The 21232-nt window shown below is 39.8% G+C and overlaps 1 protein-coding gene across 3 annotated transcripts in view; it reads right to left on the bottom strand.

The window, feature by feature from the left end:
* Window positions 1–21232, bottom strand: part of NHS (NHS actin remodeling regulator) — a 150464-nt gene that overhangs the window by 28943 nt on the left and 100289 nt on the right. Inside the window, exon 1 of one of the 3 annotated variants that reach the window (XM_075264813.1) lies at window positions 928–1406. The exons of the other annotated variants lie outside the window; for them this stretch is intronic. Coding sequence (XP_075120914.1) covers window positions 928–961 — 34 coding nt within the window. The 5' untranslated portion in view covers window positions 962–1406. Of the gene's footprint in view, window positions 1–927; window positions 1407–21232 lie in introns of those variants that run through there. 3 annotated transcript variants of the gene reach the window in all.

The following is a 21232-nucleotide window of genomic DNA, read 5'->3' as shown; positions in this document are numbered from 1 at the left end:
ATTTAATATCATATGAACAAGTACACTTCCAGCATTAGTTTAGGTGCACTTTCTATGGAGATAAGATCTGTTCAGGCTTCAATCGCCTGATATACAACTGCTGTATGGCTTTCATACCATGGAAACTGTTTTAGCAGCACTGACACAGACTGCAATATTTATGAGAGCAACATCTCTACCAAATATTCATGAAAGCAACATCTCTACCAAATATTCATGAAAGCAACATCTCTACCAAATATTCATGAAAGCAACATCTCTGTACCAAATATTCATGAAAGCAACATCTCTGTACCAAACACTCATGAACTTAACATCTCTGTCCCAAATATTCATGATAGCAACAACCTTCTACCAAATATTCATGAAAGCAATATCTCTCTACCAAATACTAATGAACGAAAAACCTCTCTACCAATTATTCATGAAAGCAACATCTCTGTACCAATTATTCATGAAAGCAACATCTCTGTACCAAATATTCATGAAAGCAACACCTATCTACCAAAAAACGTTCAGTATTGAACTGAATGAAACCCAGAATGAAGGCTGTGGAGAGCTAGCTCCCCATTTCCCTGTGAATGTGGCGATGAGAAGCTGCGGCTGCTGTTTACCTAACCCATAATGAGAATTGAATTATGTGCAGGTCAGGAATCATGTACAAGGACTCCTTTTATCTCCTGATTGTCATCATATTACACACCAGAGCCAATATAACAGGCACCCCACGAATACATAGTTACATTTGTGCCAGGTGTCCCACTAATGCCCTCCAGTTTTGTTTTTGCTTTTTTTTTGCAAAGTTTTCTTTAGAAAGCAACCAGCATCTAAATTTCAGAATTTCCATGCAGAAGTTTAGATAAATCTGAGCAGTCTTACAAAAGCAACATTTCAGAATACAAAAGCTTAACATTTATAGCCAAATACCTCCACTCCTCAGCAAACAGCATCCTAGGGCCATGACGGAGATTTCAGTTCTGCTTTTTTAGGAAGAATTCCAATGCCCAAGAGGCTTCTCTTCTCTTATCCATAATATACTCTAAGTCCCAGAGAGATTCGGAGTGTGTATACAGGCTGACCTGTTTTTAGTGCAAAAGGGTTCATACAGAATTACCTGCTGGAATACTCATGATATGCTCATGCCCAAACATCTGCTAACCCTAGTGACACCCCCTGCCAGATATCCAGATGGTTGAGCCCAAGAATTTGGTCCTTGTAATCTCTTCACAGTCCAGCAGAATGGCGAATGAGAGCGGTGAGCGGTAATCCCTCAGCTTTTACACTCAGTCACTCAGGCTGTTAACTCACTCCTGTACTGTCACAGAGACTTACACGGCCTCTTTAATGTTTTCATTACATAGCCATTACACCTACAGAACCTTTATAAATTGTAGTCTAGACTATCACTAAGCTTACACAATGGCAACTAGTTACCTGTAATGGGCTAGTAAATAAAGAGATGATAGAACAATACATACAACAGTATCAGGAAAGAAACTCAAAGTTTCAGGGCGAAACTAAAATTTTAGTTCACAATTTACATACCAATAGGCAAACAATGACTGCATTTGATTCAATGAACAGCCTGCCTGGCATTTCTTTGTACATGTACATTGGAATATGCAGAGACCTGTATTGAAGGAGTTTAAAGGGATTGTCCAGTTTCAGCACATAAATGTTATTGTTTACATAATGAAAAGCGTTTACATATACATTCTATATAAATTTCTCATGGCTTCCTGGATCTCTGCTTGATGTCATTCATTGTTTACTAACAGTGGATAAAAATGAGCCCATGCTCACGTAAAGGACATACAGGTGCATAGTCGTGTACCTGTGGTCCATCACATGACCATGGACTCCCTATCATACGACTATGGAATTATATAAGTTTTCATTATTCAAGCAATATCATTTATTTGCTGAAACTGAACAACCCCTTTAAACTCCATCACATAACCATAGACTTTTTTTTATCCTCTGAAAGTGAACAATGATGAATGACAGCAAGCAGAGATCTAGAAAACTATCAGGAATTGATACAGAAAGTATATTGGAAAATTGTTTAACTATTTCAGTATAGAAGTATTAACATTTATATCTGAACAATTCCTTTAATCATGTTTTACTTATCCCTCAAATTTCTTGTACTGCAAAATTTGCTAAATTCAGAGGCATAACTAACAAAGACTTGCCACCCCCAATGCCATAGCTCCCCCTTTCCTGGCCCCCACAAAGCATAACACTCCATTTAAACACACTGCAATGTCTCAAAGTGGCCTCTACACAAATTAATCTCCCATAGTGGCCCCTGCACACAGTTTAAAGCCCCATAGGTGCCCCTGAACACAGTATTATGTGTTATAGTGGCCCCTGCACACAGTAGTAGAAGCCTCCAGACAGTATAATGTCCCACAGTGGCCCCTCCACACTTACTGATATCCGTTTCTGCTCACAACCACCTCCACTTCCCCTTCTACACTCCAGGGGGGCCCAGCAACATGATATGAGATGCATGGGGAACCCTGGAAGGCATATGAAAAAGCGGAGACGGCCATGAGCAGGAAAGGGGATCAGTAAGTAAATAGGGCTTGTTGCCTGCTGGGGTTACTGCAACAGGTAAAAAAAAAAAAGAAGCAGGGGACTATCGGGCCCCAAAGGTCATGGGCCTTGTGGCAGCCAATACAGCTTACAACTTACGCCACTGGCTAAATGATTGATGATTGTTTAGTGGAGTTCTTTCCATGTCCCATTCAATGATCTGATTGGCATGTATCCTGCTGATAGGACCACACAAAAATAAACTATGAGGCTGTCTTAAGTTAGGCCATCTATGGTTTCATCCTTGAGAACCCCTTTAGGCCAAGGCCTAATGTAGTCAGCCACAGCCAAAATACGCTTTGGAAAAAATTTGGATATTTCTGAAATTGCTGCATTTCTACTGCTGATTTTTGGCATACCATCCACTTTGCAGGTAATGTAAAATTGGCCGTGGCCATAGTGCTGCTATTTCCCAACATGGGGCCCCCAGCCTAAATGAGGGTTACAAGATTACAAGCAACATTACTTGTTTATGTCTTCAGTGAAAACAAAGCTACATACAGTGTACAAGCTACATACAGTAAACATATTGTCATACATAGTTCCACTACATACTCGGGTCAGGCTAAAATAATAACTTTTTTATAGTAATTTCCAATATTTCTGCAAAGTAACAAGCCACATGTGCAACCCACAAACAAAAGTCTTTTCAATAACACATGTCTTCTATAAAAATAATGAAATTGCATTGGGTGTAATTGTTTCTCCCCAAAAATTCCTTCCTACTTTTTATGTTAACTATGAAAGTTACTTTTTTACTATATAGAGAGCTATTCACCTATTAAAATTGTTCCAGGATTGCTCTATGTTCCACTTCATGTTCTCTTTTGTATATCAGTATTTCTTGTACATTACAGTTTTATGAAAGAGATTGTCTCTTGAGAACAATTGCCATTACCCCCAATTGGCTGTTTAGAACAAGGGAAGCTTTGTCCAAACGGATATCTTAAACTGGGCATCCATGTAATGCATTAATGTGGAAGGAAAACCAGAAGGAAACCTTCCATTCTGGCACAAAGAAAGGGGTCCTGAGCGGGCGACATCCTTATGCCCCAATAAATCATATAGACAGTGGTTGCCATACTCCAACAACCCCATAGCATTTTTTGCCCAATGTATAACGCATGGAATCTCTGGTATCATTCAACCTGAATGAAAAGCAAAAACTTATTAAATAAAAACTCCTTCAATCATAAAACTGTAACAAGGTTGGTCGTAAAAAATATTGTGTTTATAAAATACATGTCAATAAATCGTCATCTTTACAGTTTATGTAGAAGCTTACAGACTTTATTTTTTCTATGTTCTTTTCTACAATCTTTATTTGTGTCTTACTCGTCTATATAGAGCCACAGAACAATGGCATTTCGTCAGAGAAAATAAACAGCTGTGGCTAAATCCACATTTTCTGTCCAATATTTTATATTTGGCTTTATGATAAAGCAGCAATTTAATAACCTCTTATTTCCAGAAGGCAGATTATAATGAGAAACAAGATATACTGATGAAACAGATTTGTTTGGTTGCGCCTTTGATTCTGTCTTAGATTCAGCTCACCTCTGCCATTACAGGAAAGCCTTAAGACATAACATGCCACTGAAGATCACTGGGGAAACAAGATGCCAAGGCAAACAAGGTGCAAAGTGATGGGAGATGTTAGGGGAGAAATATTAAAACAACACATTTTTCTGCATCATGTATAGAACCTGGCAACTAGAGGTAAACTAATGTGGGCCACACACATAATATAGCTATGGCTGTATAATCGTCTAGCCAACAGACAACTTTTACAATCCCCTTCCATACACATGCATACTCAGATCGGCCAAGCAGTGCATGTGCCCTCAATGTGAACAGAGCATTCTATAGGATGACTATAAGCTGCTTTAATGACTATCCTATCTCATTTGCTTCTACACTGCCTTATTTATGAATATTACCATTGCAACGCTTGCATTTAGGCATCATGCCTATATCAAGAATGTCTTTACACATGGCAGATTCTGTTGTAGAAAACAGTTTCATTCATTTGACTGGGGCTTGCAGAGATTCCTGTACTTTCCGCCATAACAATCCCATTAGATGAATGAAAGTGATTTTCAATAGCAGAAATTTCTGCAACAAAATCTTCCATGTGTGAAGGCGCCCTCAAGCTGTTTTTCAGAATGTGACGAATATGCGGTAATAACAATAAGCAGTTATCATATCAATTATAATATTAGTAATTAGTGGGTGATGGACACAAAGTACAGCACTCGTTTGCACTGTTTTAGGAGACATGAAAGACAAATCGCACATATCTGTGAATGTGCCATCTTAATAGCATCTGTTTTTCCACTCCTGTGGGCCTCTCTACATTAACAGGACATAAAACAGCAAAGCTTTCATGGTTGAATCCTAACTAGGCCAGATCACTTTGGAGAGTGGCCAAGATGTTAATTTAATATTCACAACTGACCTGTTTTATTCTATAGAGAGTTGAGTAAAAAGTTGGGTGAAAAGCCTTCTATAACTTAGCTAGAAATGTGTGGCTGGGCTAATTCTGTCCCCTGAAGCACAGACGGCAGTGTACACATAAATAATGAATGCTACGCCTCTGCCACTTTCTTCTTTCATCAGCATAAATAGATGCCTGATGCTCAGGTAAAGTCTACTGTATGTGCATATGTTTCCATGAAATACACAGGATGCCTCATCTCATATATATTGCATGCACACAACACCAGCTTCATGTTGAGCTGACATTAGCAAACATAATTCATTCACGACTTTTTATAAGCATTATTATCAGGATTCCTAACAAATTTATAACTGACTAGAATAATATTGTGTGTGTAGAGGCATACATTTTAAGGAAACAACAACAAAAATAATACAGAAAACTATGATTTAAAGAGTATATGTATATAAATAAATAAATAAATATATATATATATATATATATATATATATATATATATAAAAGCATGTCTTGGTTCAAGGAATCTATAACTAGATTGGATTATAGTGACTTGAAATAAGCTGAATGTACTCTTCATTCTAAACTTTCAACCATATTGGACAGTGATTATTTATCATCCTATCTAACCAATACCTTAAGGAATGGGAGTAGTACTCACTCACTAGTGGTAGTAAAGACTGTCTACCACCTCCCCAAAGCATATGCAATTGTCACCACTGAGTTACAGAGCATATTAAAGTGATAACCAATATACCACTGAATAACAATTTTGAAATCTTATGCAAATGAGGGTGTTGGTCTACTGGGGGCAAGTCATGAGCTCCATTGAGTACCTTAAACCCATGCTATCTTCTGCCTCTGTGTAATGAGACATGATCCACTGTTATGACATCACCAATCTTATTTGAGGTTCAAAAGTGCTCCCAGGGCGGTAGGCCCGCCCCCAGTGCACCAACTGCCTCTTTTGAATGAGACTTCTAACTTATTTTTCTCCAAATCTAAAAAAGAGAAATACATAGCAAAGGTATGATGTTTATCAATGTAAAGTGTTCTGTAATGTGGTGGTAACAGTTGACTATGCTTGGGGGAAATGGTAAACTCCCTTTACACGCTAGTCATTGAGCCATAGCAATAGGTGCACTTAGATTGCTGGTAGCTCCCCAGAAAGATCTAGGTCTCTAGGAGATGATGTTCTAATAATGAAGTATACCTGGCTTTTAATGTAATGTTTAATACTATGGATTGTAGCTGTTCCTGCTTTCACGGCTAGTTTTATGCTTTATATAATCTTGAGAAATGAGTAAATGTTGCTTATTTGACACTTACATCTACACGGGCACACAGATCTTATTATACCGCACACGCAAATATGATGTAGATGATAAAAATATCATTGATACTATTTTAGTTTCTGTTCATAAGCATTCATGTTGTGACAGGTCTAATAGTTAAGTCTGAACGCAGAAAGTCTAATGACAGATGGCAACTGTATGTGAGTCTTAGTAACATAATTCCCAAAAAATTAAAAACCAAGAAATGACTTAGAGAAGACTAGTGTGTATTAGAAACTACTGACTGGAAATTCTCTTATCCATAAGCCCCTGAGAGAGCCTGAAAGCTGACTAACACGGTTTACAGCCTTATATTTCTGTTGGATTTATTAATGTAGGCTAGTATTACATGCCAGAAATAACCCAATGTCTAGCAATGTATAAAGAACAACATCAAAATCCAGCATACTTGCTCATATGCTAAAAAAAATGAAGTCTTAAATGTAGTGTGGATGGATGGATGGATGGATGGATGGATGGATAGATAGATAGATAGATAGATAGATAGATAGATAGATAGATAGATAGATAGATAGATAGATAAAAGCCATCTCTAGCCTTGTCATGGGATTTTAGCAAAGGTAAACCCAAAAATCACTCCAAACCTCGTAGAATCACCAGCAAAAAAACATAGGTGTTCCCAATGTCATGCATATATATCATGCACATAGAAGTACATAAAGCTAAGATTTGGGGCGCTGTATGGCATTGGTCAATAGTTCCCTGAATAAAGAAAAAAGTCATCAGTTACTTAAAGGCGAATAAAATCACAGGGTTAATCATTATGGTCATTGTCGCATTAGGTTAGTTATACAATCTTTCAATATACTTTATGCATCAATTCTTCACAGTTTTCTAGATCTCTGCTTGCTGTCATTTTGTGTCTGGATAAAAATCAGTGTATGATCATGTGACATACAGTCCATGGTTATGTGATGAACATACAGGTGCACAGCTTGTTACTAGGCAGGTGACTGATGACTGTGCTGTGACTGTAACGAGCGGTGCACCAATGTCCATCACATGACCATGGACTGATTTATTTTTCACTGAAAACTGGACTCCCACTTAAGGTCCATCAGTATCAAATAACCATTAGACAAGTAACAAATACAAGGACTGTACCATTAAGACTTTTACCATATACTCTATTGTTGCACATACATGTGACATAGAGGGTGAAGACTCCATATACATACCCACCCATTCCTGATCAAAGACTAAAGTTGCCAGCTTTCCCATGGTGTCATTTGGAGGTAAAAGGATCATGCTGTAAGATCACCATGATGACCTTTATATTGTCAGTGATCATAAGTCATAAGCAGTTTAATTTCCTCTCTGAGCCAAGGGTGCACGTGTATGGGGAGATGATCGGGACTCGGGAGGAATAGCTGTTGGTTGATCCACTATTCACTAACTGCTATCTAAAATATATGGCTCGGCTGACCCACTGGCAGATTCCATTAACATTCTATCCTTTTTCAGGAACTTGAATCACTAAACCTCATCATTATTACATCTTAACTGGACTGAATACTGTCACCTATGTATGATCATTAATGTAGATGGTAATTTACATCTACATAAGTTCTCAGGGACAACATTTAAAGGATAGGAACCAGTGTACTCAGAACCTGGCGGTAAAGCAGTCTTAAGGGGGTTGTCCAGGATCACTTTTGAAAAAATTTTAAGTTGTGGAAGGTGACAAAAAAAACAAACAAACATACTCACCTGTCCATGGTGCTTCTATTCCTGCCAACGCGGTCCTGCAGCTCAGCTGTTTTCTTTGGGAGGAAATCCCCATCACTAGTGACCGCTGAGGCCACTTAGCGGTCTAAGGAACGGGATACGGAATGTCACAGCCTGCAAAAGAAGACAGCCGAGCAACAGGACCACAATGGGAGGCAGAGGTGAGTATGTTTTTTCTATATTTTTCACCTTCCCTAGCCTAGTTTAAAAAATTTTTTTATCCAGGACAACCTCTTTGGGCCTGTAACTTCAACTAATCATATCCCTGGATAGAAGATTTCAAGATGATCTTTCACATATTTAAAGCACGTAAAAGGCATCACAAAACTTACTGACAGCTCTTCATTGAGCTACTGGAGTAAAGAAGAATACATTTACTGTTCAGGCTTGTCCTCTGCCGTGAGGAAGGCGCATGGGCGCCGAAACGCGTAGCTAACGAGATTGTTCACAACCTTTTTTAATGGATTACCAATAAAGTTTATACTTTTTAAATAATCTATATACCTCGGATCGTGTTGGAATTGTCCTCCTGGTTTGGAGCCGGTTTTTACCTATTTGTTGTCCTCTGCTATGGTTGTCATAAAAAAGCTGTAAAGCACTTCCCTTTTTTTAATGATCCCATTCAATTTGTATAGGATCTGGTTCCAAGAAGTCCACACACCTGACATCTCAAGGAGTAAAAGCCATTTTCCAGCTCATAGACCACCTCTAGCTGGTTATTTGTCTATCTGATTACATAATTACTGAATGACTACCTAAATTACCCCAACCTCAGAGAAAACAACCCCTATGTCTGCTAAGTATGTATGAAGCCAGTTATTGTATCTGAATGACAATACAAAGAGAATCTCTCATGAGCTCATACACAATATATTCTTGTATATTCCATTTTATTGTTAATTCTTCAATTCTTCATTTACCTGCCTGTGTATTGTTAGGTAATGATGTAAAAGGTTGTGATTGTGAGTGTGAAATGAGCCATGCAGGCAAGAACAAAAACTACTACAAACTCCAAAAAAGTTAAAAAAAAAAATAAAAAAAAAAAAGACATTCTTAGCATGTTCAACTGATGTAGCAGAGCCGAGGGTGCACTTGAACCCTTGTGCACCCTCGGCTCTGCTACATCAGAGCCGAGGGTGCGCTTGAACCCTTGTGCACACTCTGCTTCATCAAGCTAATAGAATGCGTTGGCCAGCGCTGATTGGCCAATGCATTCTATTAGCCCGATGAAGTAGAGCTGAATGTGTGTGCTAAGCACACACATTCAGCACTGCTTCATCTCGCCAATACAATGCATTAGCCAGTGCTGATTGGCCAGAGTACGGAATTCGGCCAATCAGCGCTGGCTCTGCTGGAGGAGGCGGAATCTAAGGTCGGACCTGAATGGAGACTGGTGTGGAGCGATCTTAGACTCCGCCTCCTCCAGCAGAGCCAGCGCTGATTGGTCGAGTTCCGTACTCTGGCCAATCAGCGCTGGCCAATGCATTCTATTAGCCCGATGAAGTAGAGCTGAATATGTGTGCTTAGCACACACATTCAGCTCTACTTCATCGGGCTAATAGAATGCATTGGCCAATCAGCGCTGGCCAATGCATTCTATTAGCGTGAACTGAGTTTGCACAGGGGTTCTAGTGCACCCTCGGCTCTGCTACATCAGATTGCTACATCTGATGTAGCAGTGCCGAGTGTGCATCAGATGTGTAGTTGAGCAAAACTGACTCAGCACTGCTAAGTCTCTGCATTCGCATAGGAATGCATTGGCCAGCCTTCGGCCAATCAGCGCTGGCTCTGCCGGAGGAGGCGGAGTCTAAGGTCGGACCTGAATGGAGACTGGTGTGGAGCGATCTTAGACTCCGCCTCCTCCAGCAGAGCCAGCGCTGATTGGTCGAGTTCCGTACTCTGGCCAATCAGCACTGGCCAATGCATTTCTATGGGGAAAAGTTAGCTTGCGAAAATCGCAAGCTGACAGGGATTTCCATGAAATAAAGTGACTTTTATGCCCCCAGACATGCTTCCCCTGCTGTCCCAGTGTCATTCCAGGGTGTTGGTATCATTTCCTGGGGTGTCATAGTGGACTTGGTGACCCTCCAGACACGAATTTGGGTTTCCCCCTTAACGAGTTTATGTTCCCCATAGACTATAATGGGGTTCGAAACCCATTCGAACACTCGAACAGTGAGCGGCTGTTCGAATCGAATTTCGAACCTCGAACATTTTAGTGTTCGCTCATCTCTAGTAGTAACCTCACTGGTCTTCCTCCACTCTGGGTTTATTGGCGCCAGGTGCCTACAGGTTTCTACTTCCTGCTGCAGCCATGATGTCCTTACACAAGGATTAGTGACCACTGAAACCAATCACTGGCTGTAGGTTCTGCCACTAGAGGGAGCATTATTATTGCTTTTATTGTCAAACAGTATACTGTTACCGGGCAAGGTGTTATAGTGCAGGAGGAGCTGAGCAGATTAATACATCATTACAATGGAAGATTCCGAATTTCTTACTTATATAGTGCTGCCAGATTCTGCAGCGCTTTACAGACATTGACAGTCACTGTCCCATATAGGGTTCACAATCTACACTCCCTTTCAGTATGTCTTTTGAGAGCGGGAGGAAAACCACGCAAACACTGGGAGAACATACAATCTCCACGCAGATGTTGACCATGGCAGGATTTGAACCCAGGACTCCAGCGCTGCAAGGCTGTAGTACTAACCACTGAGCCGCTTAAAACGTATTGAATAAAATCTCTGCTCATTCTTTGGAGTCCAGTGGATGGTCAGTGATAGCCTTCCAGCTATAAGCTTTCATACAGAGGTAGTTGTCAATCACAGATTAGGACCTCCCACTTGACTCTTAGTCCATAGAGAACTGGGATGTGAATGAATAAAATACAAGTTTTACTTAATCTTTACCTACAAATCCTTAAATTCTCCTTTGCAGGATTTTATAATGTTTTAGATTTCGACCTACTCTCAGGATATCGGAGGCAGTAGCTTGACTGAAGTACTTGTTGCAGAGATATCCATATGCTTCTAATATTGCACCTCAGCAGTCGTGAAAGCCTGTTTTTCTTGTTCAAGGCATTTATTACATATTTCATTCCAATAAAAGTATTGTTCTGAAAAGTTTACTTTCAGCAAGTGTCTGATACAAATGTTTCCTTTAATCCTAGCCATACAGCTTATGCAGGCAGTCTAAGCAGCCGCATTCTTGGTCAATTATAGTCAGGAAGTTCTTCTGCCTCCATTATAGTAAAGCAGATAATACGTGTAAGCTCAACAGATACTTTCAGATGATTGTATATTGGCCAACACCAGACAAACACTCAAATCTACATAATCGCTTGAGACACAATAAAATCCACCTTGGTCAGATCTGTCTGAAATGCCTCCTCTCCCTTCTATGCAGGCTTTCTTTGAACTAGAAACTTCTTCAGTATGTTGGGACAATTTAATCCTCCTAGAAGAGGCAAATACACTAGAATATATACAAAATGGCCAATCTAAATGAATGTTACTTCTAGATTAGACAGTGTATATTTGTAGATATTCCATATTTGCAGATAGAAATAAGGGAACGTATATATTACCTGTGGGATGCTAATACATGTAATAGTGGCTGGCCATCATCATTATATGTTCACTCATTAGACCCCTAAACCCCCTAAAATATAAATCGTGTCATCCAAAAATAGATATTGCATGAACATGTTTATATGTTACATATATATCACCAATATATATCAGCGCAATGTGGGATCAGGACTTCATCATAAACATGGACTCGGTTCACATTGTGTAGGACTGTATTAGCATTGTGATACTGTAATTTAGAGATGCATTGTGGAACTTTATAAAGGTTCCTCTTCTATATTTGCCATCAGGGGCGTAACTACCATAGAGGCAGCGGAGGCAGCTGCCACAGGGCCCGGGCCATTAGGGGGCCCGGTGACAGCCGCTACTGCTGCGTTTTTTTTTTTTTTTTTTAATTGGCCGTTACGGGCCCCATTTACTTCCAGTCCTGGACATAATACTGTGTGCAGGGGCCACTATGGGGACATAATACTGTGGCAGGGGCCACTATTGGGTATAATACTGTGTGCAGGGGCCACTATGGGACATAATACTGTGTGCAGGGCCACTAAGGGACATAATACTGTATGCAGGGGCCACTAAGGGACATAATACTGTATGCAGGGGCCACTAAGGGACATAATACTGTGTGCAGGGGCCACTATGGGGCATAATACTGTGTGCAGGGTCCACTATGGGGGATAATACTGTGTGCAGGGGCCACTAAGGGGGATAATAGTGTGTGCAGGGGCCACTATGAGGGATAATACTGTGTGCAGGGGCCAGTAAGGGACATAATACTGTGTGCAGGGGCCACTAATGGACATAATACTCTGTGCAGGGCTTACTAAGGGACATAATAGAGTGTGGAGGAGGGGGTCGGTCGAGGTCTTCGGCGTCGGTGTCGGTTGGAGGGGGGGCCCCATGTCGCCACGGGGCCCCGCCATTCCTAGTTACGCCACTGTTTGCCATACATCAATATATTTAGTTCTTTAGTAAGAGACAGGAACACTCATAGTTTGAGTCCTCAAAGCCCCCATGTCCCTTCTCTGTGCTTCATGTATCCGAAATTATTGAGCTGAATACTTCAATAATCTAGGCATGTGTGGTCTGACTGAAGTTTTCTACAGGGTCTCATTTACAATCTGGTATAAAACAGCATTGGCCTTGTGTAGCCAGCAGAGGGCAGACATGGCTGAGACAGTCACACGAAAGCTCTCTCTGTCATAAACAGTGGTAATAATCCGATTTATCGAAACCTAGTTCGATGTGTAACCTCGTTCATGGTAGAAGACTATGAAGCTAGGATTTGATATGTGTTTTCTGCAGTAAAACAGATGACGCCCAACTTCTGTCGCCCATAGTGATTGGCTTAATCTGTGATCTATACTGCCCCTCCACCACCATACACACACATAGCCCTAATACTTATAATCAGCTGGCCGTGCCGGGAACTGCAGGTGGCCCTATTTACATGAATGAAGTGGTGCTGTATTTCCCCTGTATATTAGTTGGCCATGAGCACCGCTGTACAGGAAAAAACACAGTGTATGGATCACCGCACTAGGTTAGCTCAGGTTCTGTGGGCATCCCATATGGCCAGGTCCCCACCGATCATACCAGCTCCTAATATGTCATCACTTTATGAAAGCCTCCATATTGTTTAGCACCAATAAATGTTGCCAGCAGCAGTCCCTTGGCAGAGCTGTAGTCTCTGTATAAGTGTATTACAAACTTGGAGAGACCACTGAAATTTTTGCTGGTACTGATCAATAGATGTTAAATGTATCACCTGTTATTTCATGGTTTAACAGCAAAAATGTTAAGTGCTTAACATTGTAGTAACACACTGTAGGACTCTAGATGGCGCTGTTAGCCCAGCTCTGAGTGCCAATATTGATCTAAAATAGCCATAATGACAGTTTTGTTTTGTTTTTTACTTTAAAGAATACATAAGCCCAGAACCCCACATGGCGTTAACACTGCAGGAAAAAAAAGCAGCACTTACAGTTGCTGCAAAGTGGATGGGATTCTAGTGAATTGTTGAAAAATTCACGCAGCAGAGACACTGTGATTTCTAAAACCGTTGTAGTTTTGGAAACGCACCATGTCAAAAATACCCAAGGAAACGCAGATGGTTTCCCTATAGGTATAATGGAAGCAGAAAGTCTCTAGACGTTTTCTTTGAAAAGCACTGTGATGCGTTGCCGCCACGGTTTTCCCTGCAGAGCGTTTTTGCTGCGGCCCGCTATGTAGAGCCTTAGCCTTACTCTTGAATCCGTGTCCTGTATGTACTTCTTATACTAATGGTTATTAATCTGCATAGCTCATAAATAATATCCATGGCTCTGCATGGAACTGCACCGCGCAATATGTTAGTGTTGTATAAAGATTAGAATATAAATACATGCCTGAAGGTATACAGTAGATAAAATACTATATTTACTCCCTGCATAATCATAACAGAACAAGATTCACGAATAGGAATGTAACTTAACTTTGGTCAAAAACTTTATCAGTTCTCTTTTTACCATTGCCTACTAGAAAAGTTTCAAAAATTCCCATAAAATATATTCCTATTGTTTGACTTTTGAAAGAGAGATTTGTTATAATACTGCCCATATGGTTCAATATGCAGACCTAATATACACATATAATATATAATATAATGGACATCCATACTTTCTATGTCTGAATAATGGTTTATTGCTAGAGGCCCAATGTGGCTGCTCTATTAACAGCATAGACAGTGCCTGATGCCTCATGTAACATGGAATTGTAATTGAATGTCTAGCTACATGGGAACTATGTTATAATATAATCTATTAAATAATTCAACGATGGAAATGTAAGTGTCTTTTTACTATTAAGGGAGTTATGGATTTACTCTGACATTATCCAGAACATCGAGATATTCTCCAGCATCCTCTTATATGAGAAAAGTGTAGCAAGCCTTTGATCCTAGCAGACTGCTACCCTTGTTTCCCGGTGACAACTGTTTTTAACTAGCACCTCTAGTTACACCTGGGTTATTAGCTTCATGGTGAAGGTGCTGACCTCTGAACTATGACCCTAGGATCATGTTTCAAAATGGCTTCTTTACTTTGATTTGAGCAGGAGGAATGGAAAGATCAGAGCTCGCAGCAATTAACCTTCACCTCATTAACCAGTTTATTTCTGGGATGCTATTCTGTTTCTTTGTTGTTGTTATTAGGGCCTACAAAATTGCAGGGGAACGCTATATAAACGATTCTATTCTGTTCATTACTTACATGTGACTCAGGGAGGTCCACTCCTCATTAATACAATTAGCAGCGGGTACAAGCTAGACCTTGCTCAAGCGTTGAAAAGCCTGCTGCCATTCTGTCTGTTTATCTGACATACCCTTAAAGGAAACTATTCTGTTTAGTTGTTACAAACATTGAGTGCAATGGCTATCAAATCAATAAAGAGTTGGGTCTGTGCACGACCCTTTTACCAAACAACAAAGTGTAAAACATGGTGTAAGACATTTATGGGGTTAGTGAACTCTACTAGCCTAAAAATACTCCTGTGCAAAAGTTCACAAGGAATAGGATACAAAAATACATCAGGTGCCATTGTGTAGTAGCCAGAAGGGCCATAAAAGTCATTGCCTGGAATGTCCATCAACACAAGGGTATCTACTTTAACATGCTGATACTGCAAATCCTTAACATAGGGGGCATCACCTTTGGTTTTAGGGCAGTCACTAATCTCAAAGACCTGATGGGAAAGAAATTGGTTTTTAATAGCCTAACAATAGTATGCAAAGTTGTGTTAAAGTCAAGATACAATATCATGGTAAAGAGAAATTTTATTTCTATGAAGTAGTGGCAACATATCACCTTCTTATATATAATGGGAGAAGAGCTAAATGAATCTGCAGTTTTTGGTATTCTATAATTCGGAGCTCATTATTGAGGTTACCAATAAGGCTTTCAGCTACTACTGTTTGCATTATTGAAGTTGGGATCTTTCCAAAGAAAGACAGATGCAAGAAATGCTCTTAGTAATTCAGCTCCTTCCTCATAACAAGGAAGTAACGAAAGCCTGGGGGAGAGTATTAGCACTTCTAGAAAAAAAAAATCTCACAAAACTTACGTTTTTTCTTCCTGACAAGTGAATACAGAGGATATTATTCCTTTTTATGTTTTCCCCACTACTCAACGTGACTCAAAGCTAAGTCCCATAGAGAGGGTGAAAAAGTGAGTGAGAAGTGTAAAGAACATGCTGGCCTAAACACAATCATATGGAAACCATCCCTGCAGGCATGGATTTATTCTTATCACATTTCCAAATTGTGAAGATAAGCCGCACCCAAAACTCAACACAACAGACTGCTTCATAGGCACCCTTTAAAGGAATGCTGTTCATTCGACACAAAAGAACCGTGCCGACCAGTGTCCAGCAAATGGTGTGATTCTAATGACATAGATAGGCTCATGTAACTGCAGCATGCGTATAGCAAGTATTAAAGGGGATTCCAGAGCCACATAACTAAAGCTCAAAGTGCATAATAGGGCATTTGAAAAGGACCAAAAATGACTCACCCCACCCCTCCCTCATGTTCCAGGCTGCCTAGATCTATGTTGAGTTCAGTTTCCTGAAATCTCCTGACACTACAGGAGATGTTCTGAGGTTACCTGTCTAGCCAATGACTGGCTGGAACAGTCTGACAATGGCATCACTGCTGCCAATGCCATAACTCTCCTTGTCACTTTAAAACAAGATTAGTGAATGTTGAATAACCTTTGTTGACCACTAAGAACATGGTTTATTATCATCATATTCCACAGCGCTTTACAGATATTGTCAGGCACTGTCCAATATAGGGCTCACAATCTACATTCCCTATCAGTATGTCTTTGGTGTGTGGGAGGAAACCCACGCAAACACGGGGAGAACATACAAACTCCTTGCAGATGTTGCCCTTGGCAGGATTTGAACCCAGGACTCCAGCGCTGCAAGGCTGCAGTGCTAACCACTGAGCCACCATGCTGCCCATGGTAATACAATTCATAAACCCCATAAAAAATACAAAGTCAAAATGGGAGTAAGCCTGTAGGAAAAATGTAGAAATGTTATTAACTGCCAGTATTTGGGGAAAAATCATGGGCAATACATTAGTAAATGTTCTATTTTCTGTATCTACAAAATAACTTCTACAACTTTTTATCTATCATCCAAAGCACTATTTATAGGAATCTTTAGCATCCAGTAGAATCCACCTTGCGTCTAGTGTAATAAAGCCATATGCAAGTGGCTATTTCCGACAATTAACACGTGGAAAGCTGCCAGCAATCCAAGTAAAGTGATTGAGTATGAACTTAATACATACCAAGAAAGAATATAAAAGGACTTTAAGATACAATTGAAAGGAAATTCAGTATGAAGGAAACTGTTGGATGGACATCAATCTCTAAGTTAAAGTGACACACATAAGTATAATGTAGCAGAAGGAAGTAGTTATTGGTCTACTTTCTAAATAGAGGATTCGTTCCAAAACCGCATGCTGCACAATCCTTTGAACCCATACCTTTGTCATATTTTTATCAATCCAAATTTGATAATAATTTGATATACTGTACTATTTCAGAAAGCAAAGGTTCTTTCATGCCATGGTGATCACTGCATAACCTATAAAGTAACAAAAATGGCTTATCCATACAATGAATGAGACTGAGTGTTAATATGATCAACTAGAACAAGTCTAAGCGGAGAGGTATGGTCCAGTATGAATTAGAAAGTATCAACAATGTGACAATATATGAATCTAATTAGGATTGACACTACAGTAAAATCATTTGATATGAAGGTACTTGTAGACATATTCGAGGCATCCAAAATAGACAGACATGCAAAGAAGAAAAAAAGGGGGAGAAAACAGTCGAATAGGGCAATAGATCAGGAAAGAAGTCTAGCAACAGGAGCTGTGGCATGCCAAGATATCACAGAGTTAGCCTAAGGTAGCCAGAAAGCCAAACTAGGTCCATCAATAATGGATCTACTCTGGAATAGCTATTACAGGAATAATAGGCAACATCAAGTTGTCCTGAAATCCTGTGATCCCTCCTGTATACTAGTCAAAAAAGACAGAGACCTACTATAACAATGTTATTGGGAGGAGGTAGTATTGGATGGTGCAGGATGGTGAATGTCTAAGACTGAACTATTCAAAGATTGAAAAGTTCAAAATCCTCATTACATTCTGCGGGAACATTTAAAGGGCATTTAAGATATACCCCAGACAAATGTAACTGTATATAGTGTATACTACACCTTATACTTAGTGTTGTGTGTGTATACCATTATGTTAAAATATACACGTTATAACTTTCAATACAGTTCAGAAAAAGTACAGCATATGGCTAATAGAAAACTCATCTGCCATACATATGGCTAATAGCAATTCATGAGCACGTTAGGCTTATATGTTGGGAGGATTTTCCCAATGTATATGTGGAACATAAATCTGAATGCAATATACACCTACTCAAAGACAATGCAGGAACCAATATATGGCTAGTGGGATCTAAAGCAGTCTGTAAGTCTCATAAGCATGCCTGTTTCATGCTATTTCAATCAAAACACCTATTTCTTGACATTTGTCATTTTCCTGTGTAAAATAATGGCCATCCATTCAATCCTTTCATCCAGTTACTGCGGTTAAAAGGAACCCTGGAGGCTATTCAGACGTGTAACCAGAAAATGGGACTCTTTTGCTGTTTGTTTAATTGTAATATCATAAACTTCATTCAATCCATATGAAATCAAAGTAGAAGGAAATTCACCATCTACCAGAAAACACTAAAGACAACCAGACATATATCCGTGTGTATATGTTTCTGAAATCTAGGTTTCAAAGATGCTGGAAGTGTATTATGAAACCTAACCCAGAACTTCTATTATGTGGTATTAACACGGCTCTCTTACTATTTTGTGGTTTGGATGTTTCCAGTTATACTGATGTTAATGTGTTTACATTCATATGGTCTCACCTCCTTAAACTCAGATGGAAACCCACAACATGCATGGGCAGGACGGCTTTCAAAGTACGTTCACATGCAGTCAAGATTTCCCTTTCATTTCTTATTCTTTTTATTATTGTAAAGCTATGGCCTGATATATGAGCTTGCGTCATAGTGGTCCACAGGAAAAAAGATCTGATAAGAATTTGGAAACAGAAATAACAATCAATCCACATTGTGAATTCCGAAGTATTTCATGGGATAACTTGGGTTGAAAATGTTGCTTTATGCCAATCTGTTATTTATGATAAATGGGATGTACTAAAACAATTCAGTTTTTACTATACTGACATTTGACTTGTATTTCCTATTCAATCTGATGAGTTCCTGTTAAATTGGAAAGCTTATCTCTCATTCACTTCAGACTGTCCCTAATGAAAACATATTACATCTGACCTCTAAAGGAATACACACAGTATTTTCCAAGGGTGGAGTAAAAAGTTTGGCAGTTTGTGTTCCACAATAGTAAAATTCCTGGATGCGTAACCATTGCACAGATACTCTAGCCATTTTACCAAATACTGTTAAAGTGCTGCACTTGGATAAAGGAATATCCAGTATACAGACATAACCGACTGCAGTTAACATTAAGGTTAATGCCCCTTGTGTTTTCACAAGTTTCTGTACCTCACCTGACAGGTGGGACCTTGTTGGAAAGGGTGCGGAGATTAATATGCAAAACTACGCACCAAACAATGTGCCCGTTTCTGGGCAGTGTGCCAACATTTTGCAGGAAAAGTCTATACACCAGATTTTAAAACAGCAAAAGACACTTCCGAAAATTTTGCAATTTAAGACCGTCTAGTCTGATTGCACTAAAGTTAGATAGTATTAGTTTATCTTCCCCATAGTATAATGCCCCCTGGGCATTTACTGGAACCTACAAAGTATAATGCCCTCTTTACTGGTCCACACACAGAATAATGTCCCCTTTACTGACTCCCACAAGCATATTGCCCCCTTTATTGGCCCCCACACAGTACACTGCACATTTTATTGACCCCAAAACAGGATAACAACCCCTTACTGGCCCCTACACACAATGAAATGCCAAATTATGGGCCCTCACATAGTATATTTCCACTTCTCTTGGCCCAATATGTTATATTAACCATTACTCCAGCATGTTGCTGCATACTAAGTCTGGACACTGAAGAACATTGTGACATCTGGACATTGTTAAGCATCAGGAAGTAATGTGTAGCTGCCCCTGGAGGCAAAGTGAAGGCAGGACTGAGCAGGAGCTAATATCAGTAATAAATATCAGTCTTTACTTGTTGGCGTAATCCAATATGTAACAGCCGATTTAAAAAAACAAAAAAAACAAACTGGAATGAGCGCTTCCTTCACTAGTCATGGAGGCGCTCAGTGGTTACCGTGCCAAAAGATTCAGGAGAGTGGTGTCAGCAAAGGGAAGGTTTAAACTGTCAAGGGGGAGGTCTAAGATTGTGTGTTAAGGTTTATGATAGTATTGACAATAGCAATTTTCTTTATTGTGCTCAAATCTCTATTTTTCTCTGTCAGGGTTCATGTGTAGCTGCATCTTATACTGTATTTAGAGTCTACTGTCCCTGGATCTTCTACAGTATCTTTACTTGGGTTTTCTCAGTTATTTGTCTTCTACAATTTTACTGTTTCATCTTACAGGGCATATTGCATGAGACTGCAGAGAAAATACAAGTTTGTGTGTATAAGGAGTGATTTCATGGGAAGTGAGGAACAGGAAGTGTGGAGCAGTAAACTACATAGTAGGCATAACACACAACCCTTACCTAAGAGACAGCACCACTAATAAAGGCTTAGACAGCCAGAGGACAATCAAATGTGTTTGTTAGGAATCTCAGTATACTAGCTTCTGTCTATAGCCGCTGCCTTAAGGCTTCTATGACTACCAGACAAACTTCTCTGGTTGGGTCTGCAAAGCCCATCAGAACTTTTAAGGCTGGGGCGTTTCTGTCGTGGTATTTTCCACAGCTTTTTTTTGGCTGCAGCTCACTATGTGGGGCCTTAACCTAAGGCACAGACCCAGTCAGAGATCTGCCTCATCAGTCAATTAAGTATATCTGGGGTATCTAAGCCCTGCAGAACTTCAGTCTTTGCCTGTGACTGACTTGAGCAAGTATAGGGCACTTACTCTACTGTGAGAAGGACTTTTGATACTGATCTTCCAATTTTGATTGGAGAATATTTCTTTCGGCTTATCCCCCTTGGCTTTTGACTTGGAATTGGTGTTGACTTCTTGGTATTGACCTCTGGCTTGGGCTATGACTCTGCTCAGATACTCACTTTTGGTTTTTATCTACTCTCCTGGTAAGACCTTGGCTATATTGCTATTCTCTTTGTCTTCCTATTAGGTAACTGGTTATGTTCTTTATTTTCCTAGTGCACCTGTTGCCTGATAGTCCTTAGTTTCGTGACTGGGGTCCCAAGCAGCCAAATCTAACCTGCCTTGCAGTGGGCTCTGGTGAA

The sequence above is a fragment of the Leptodactylus fuscus genome, chromosome 2 (genome assembly GCF_031893055.1).
Source record: "Leptodactylus fuscus isolate aLepFus1 chromosome 2, aLepFus1.hap2, whole genome shotgun sequence".
Taxonomy (NCBI): domain Eukaryota; kingdom Metazoa; phylum Chordata; class Amphibia; order Anura; family Leptodactylidae; genus Leptodactylus; species Leptodactylus fuscus.
This window is presented reverse-complemented; position numbering and strand designations above follow the sequence as displayed.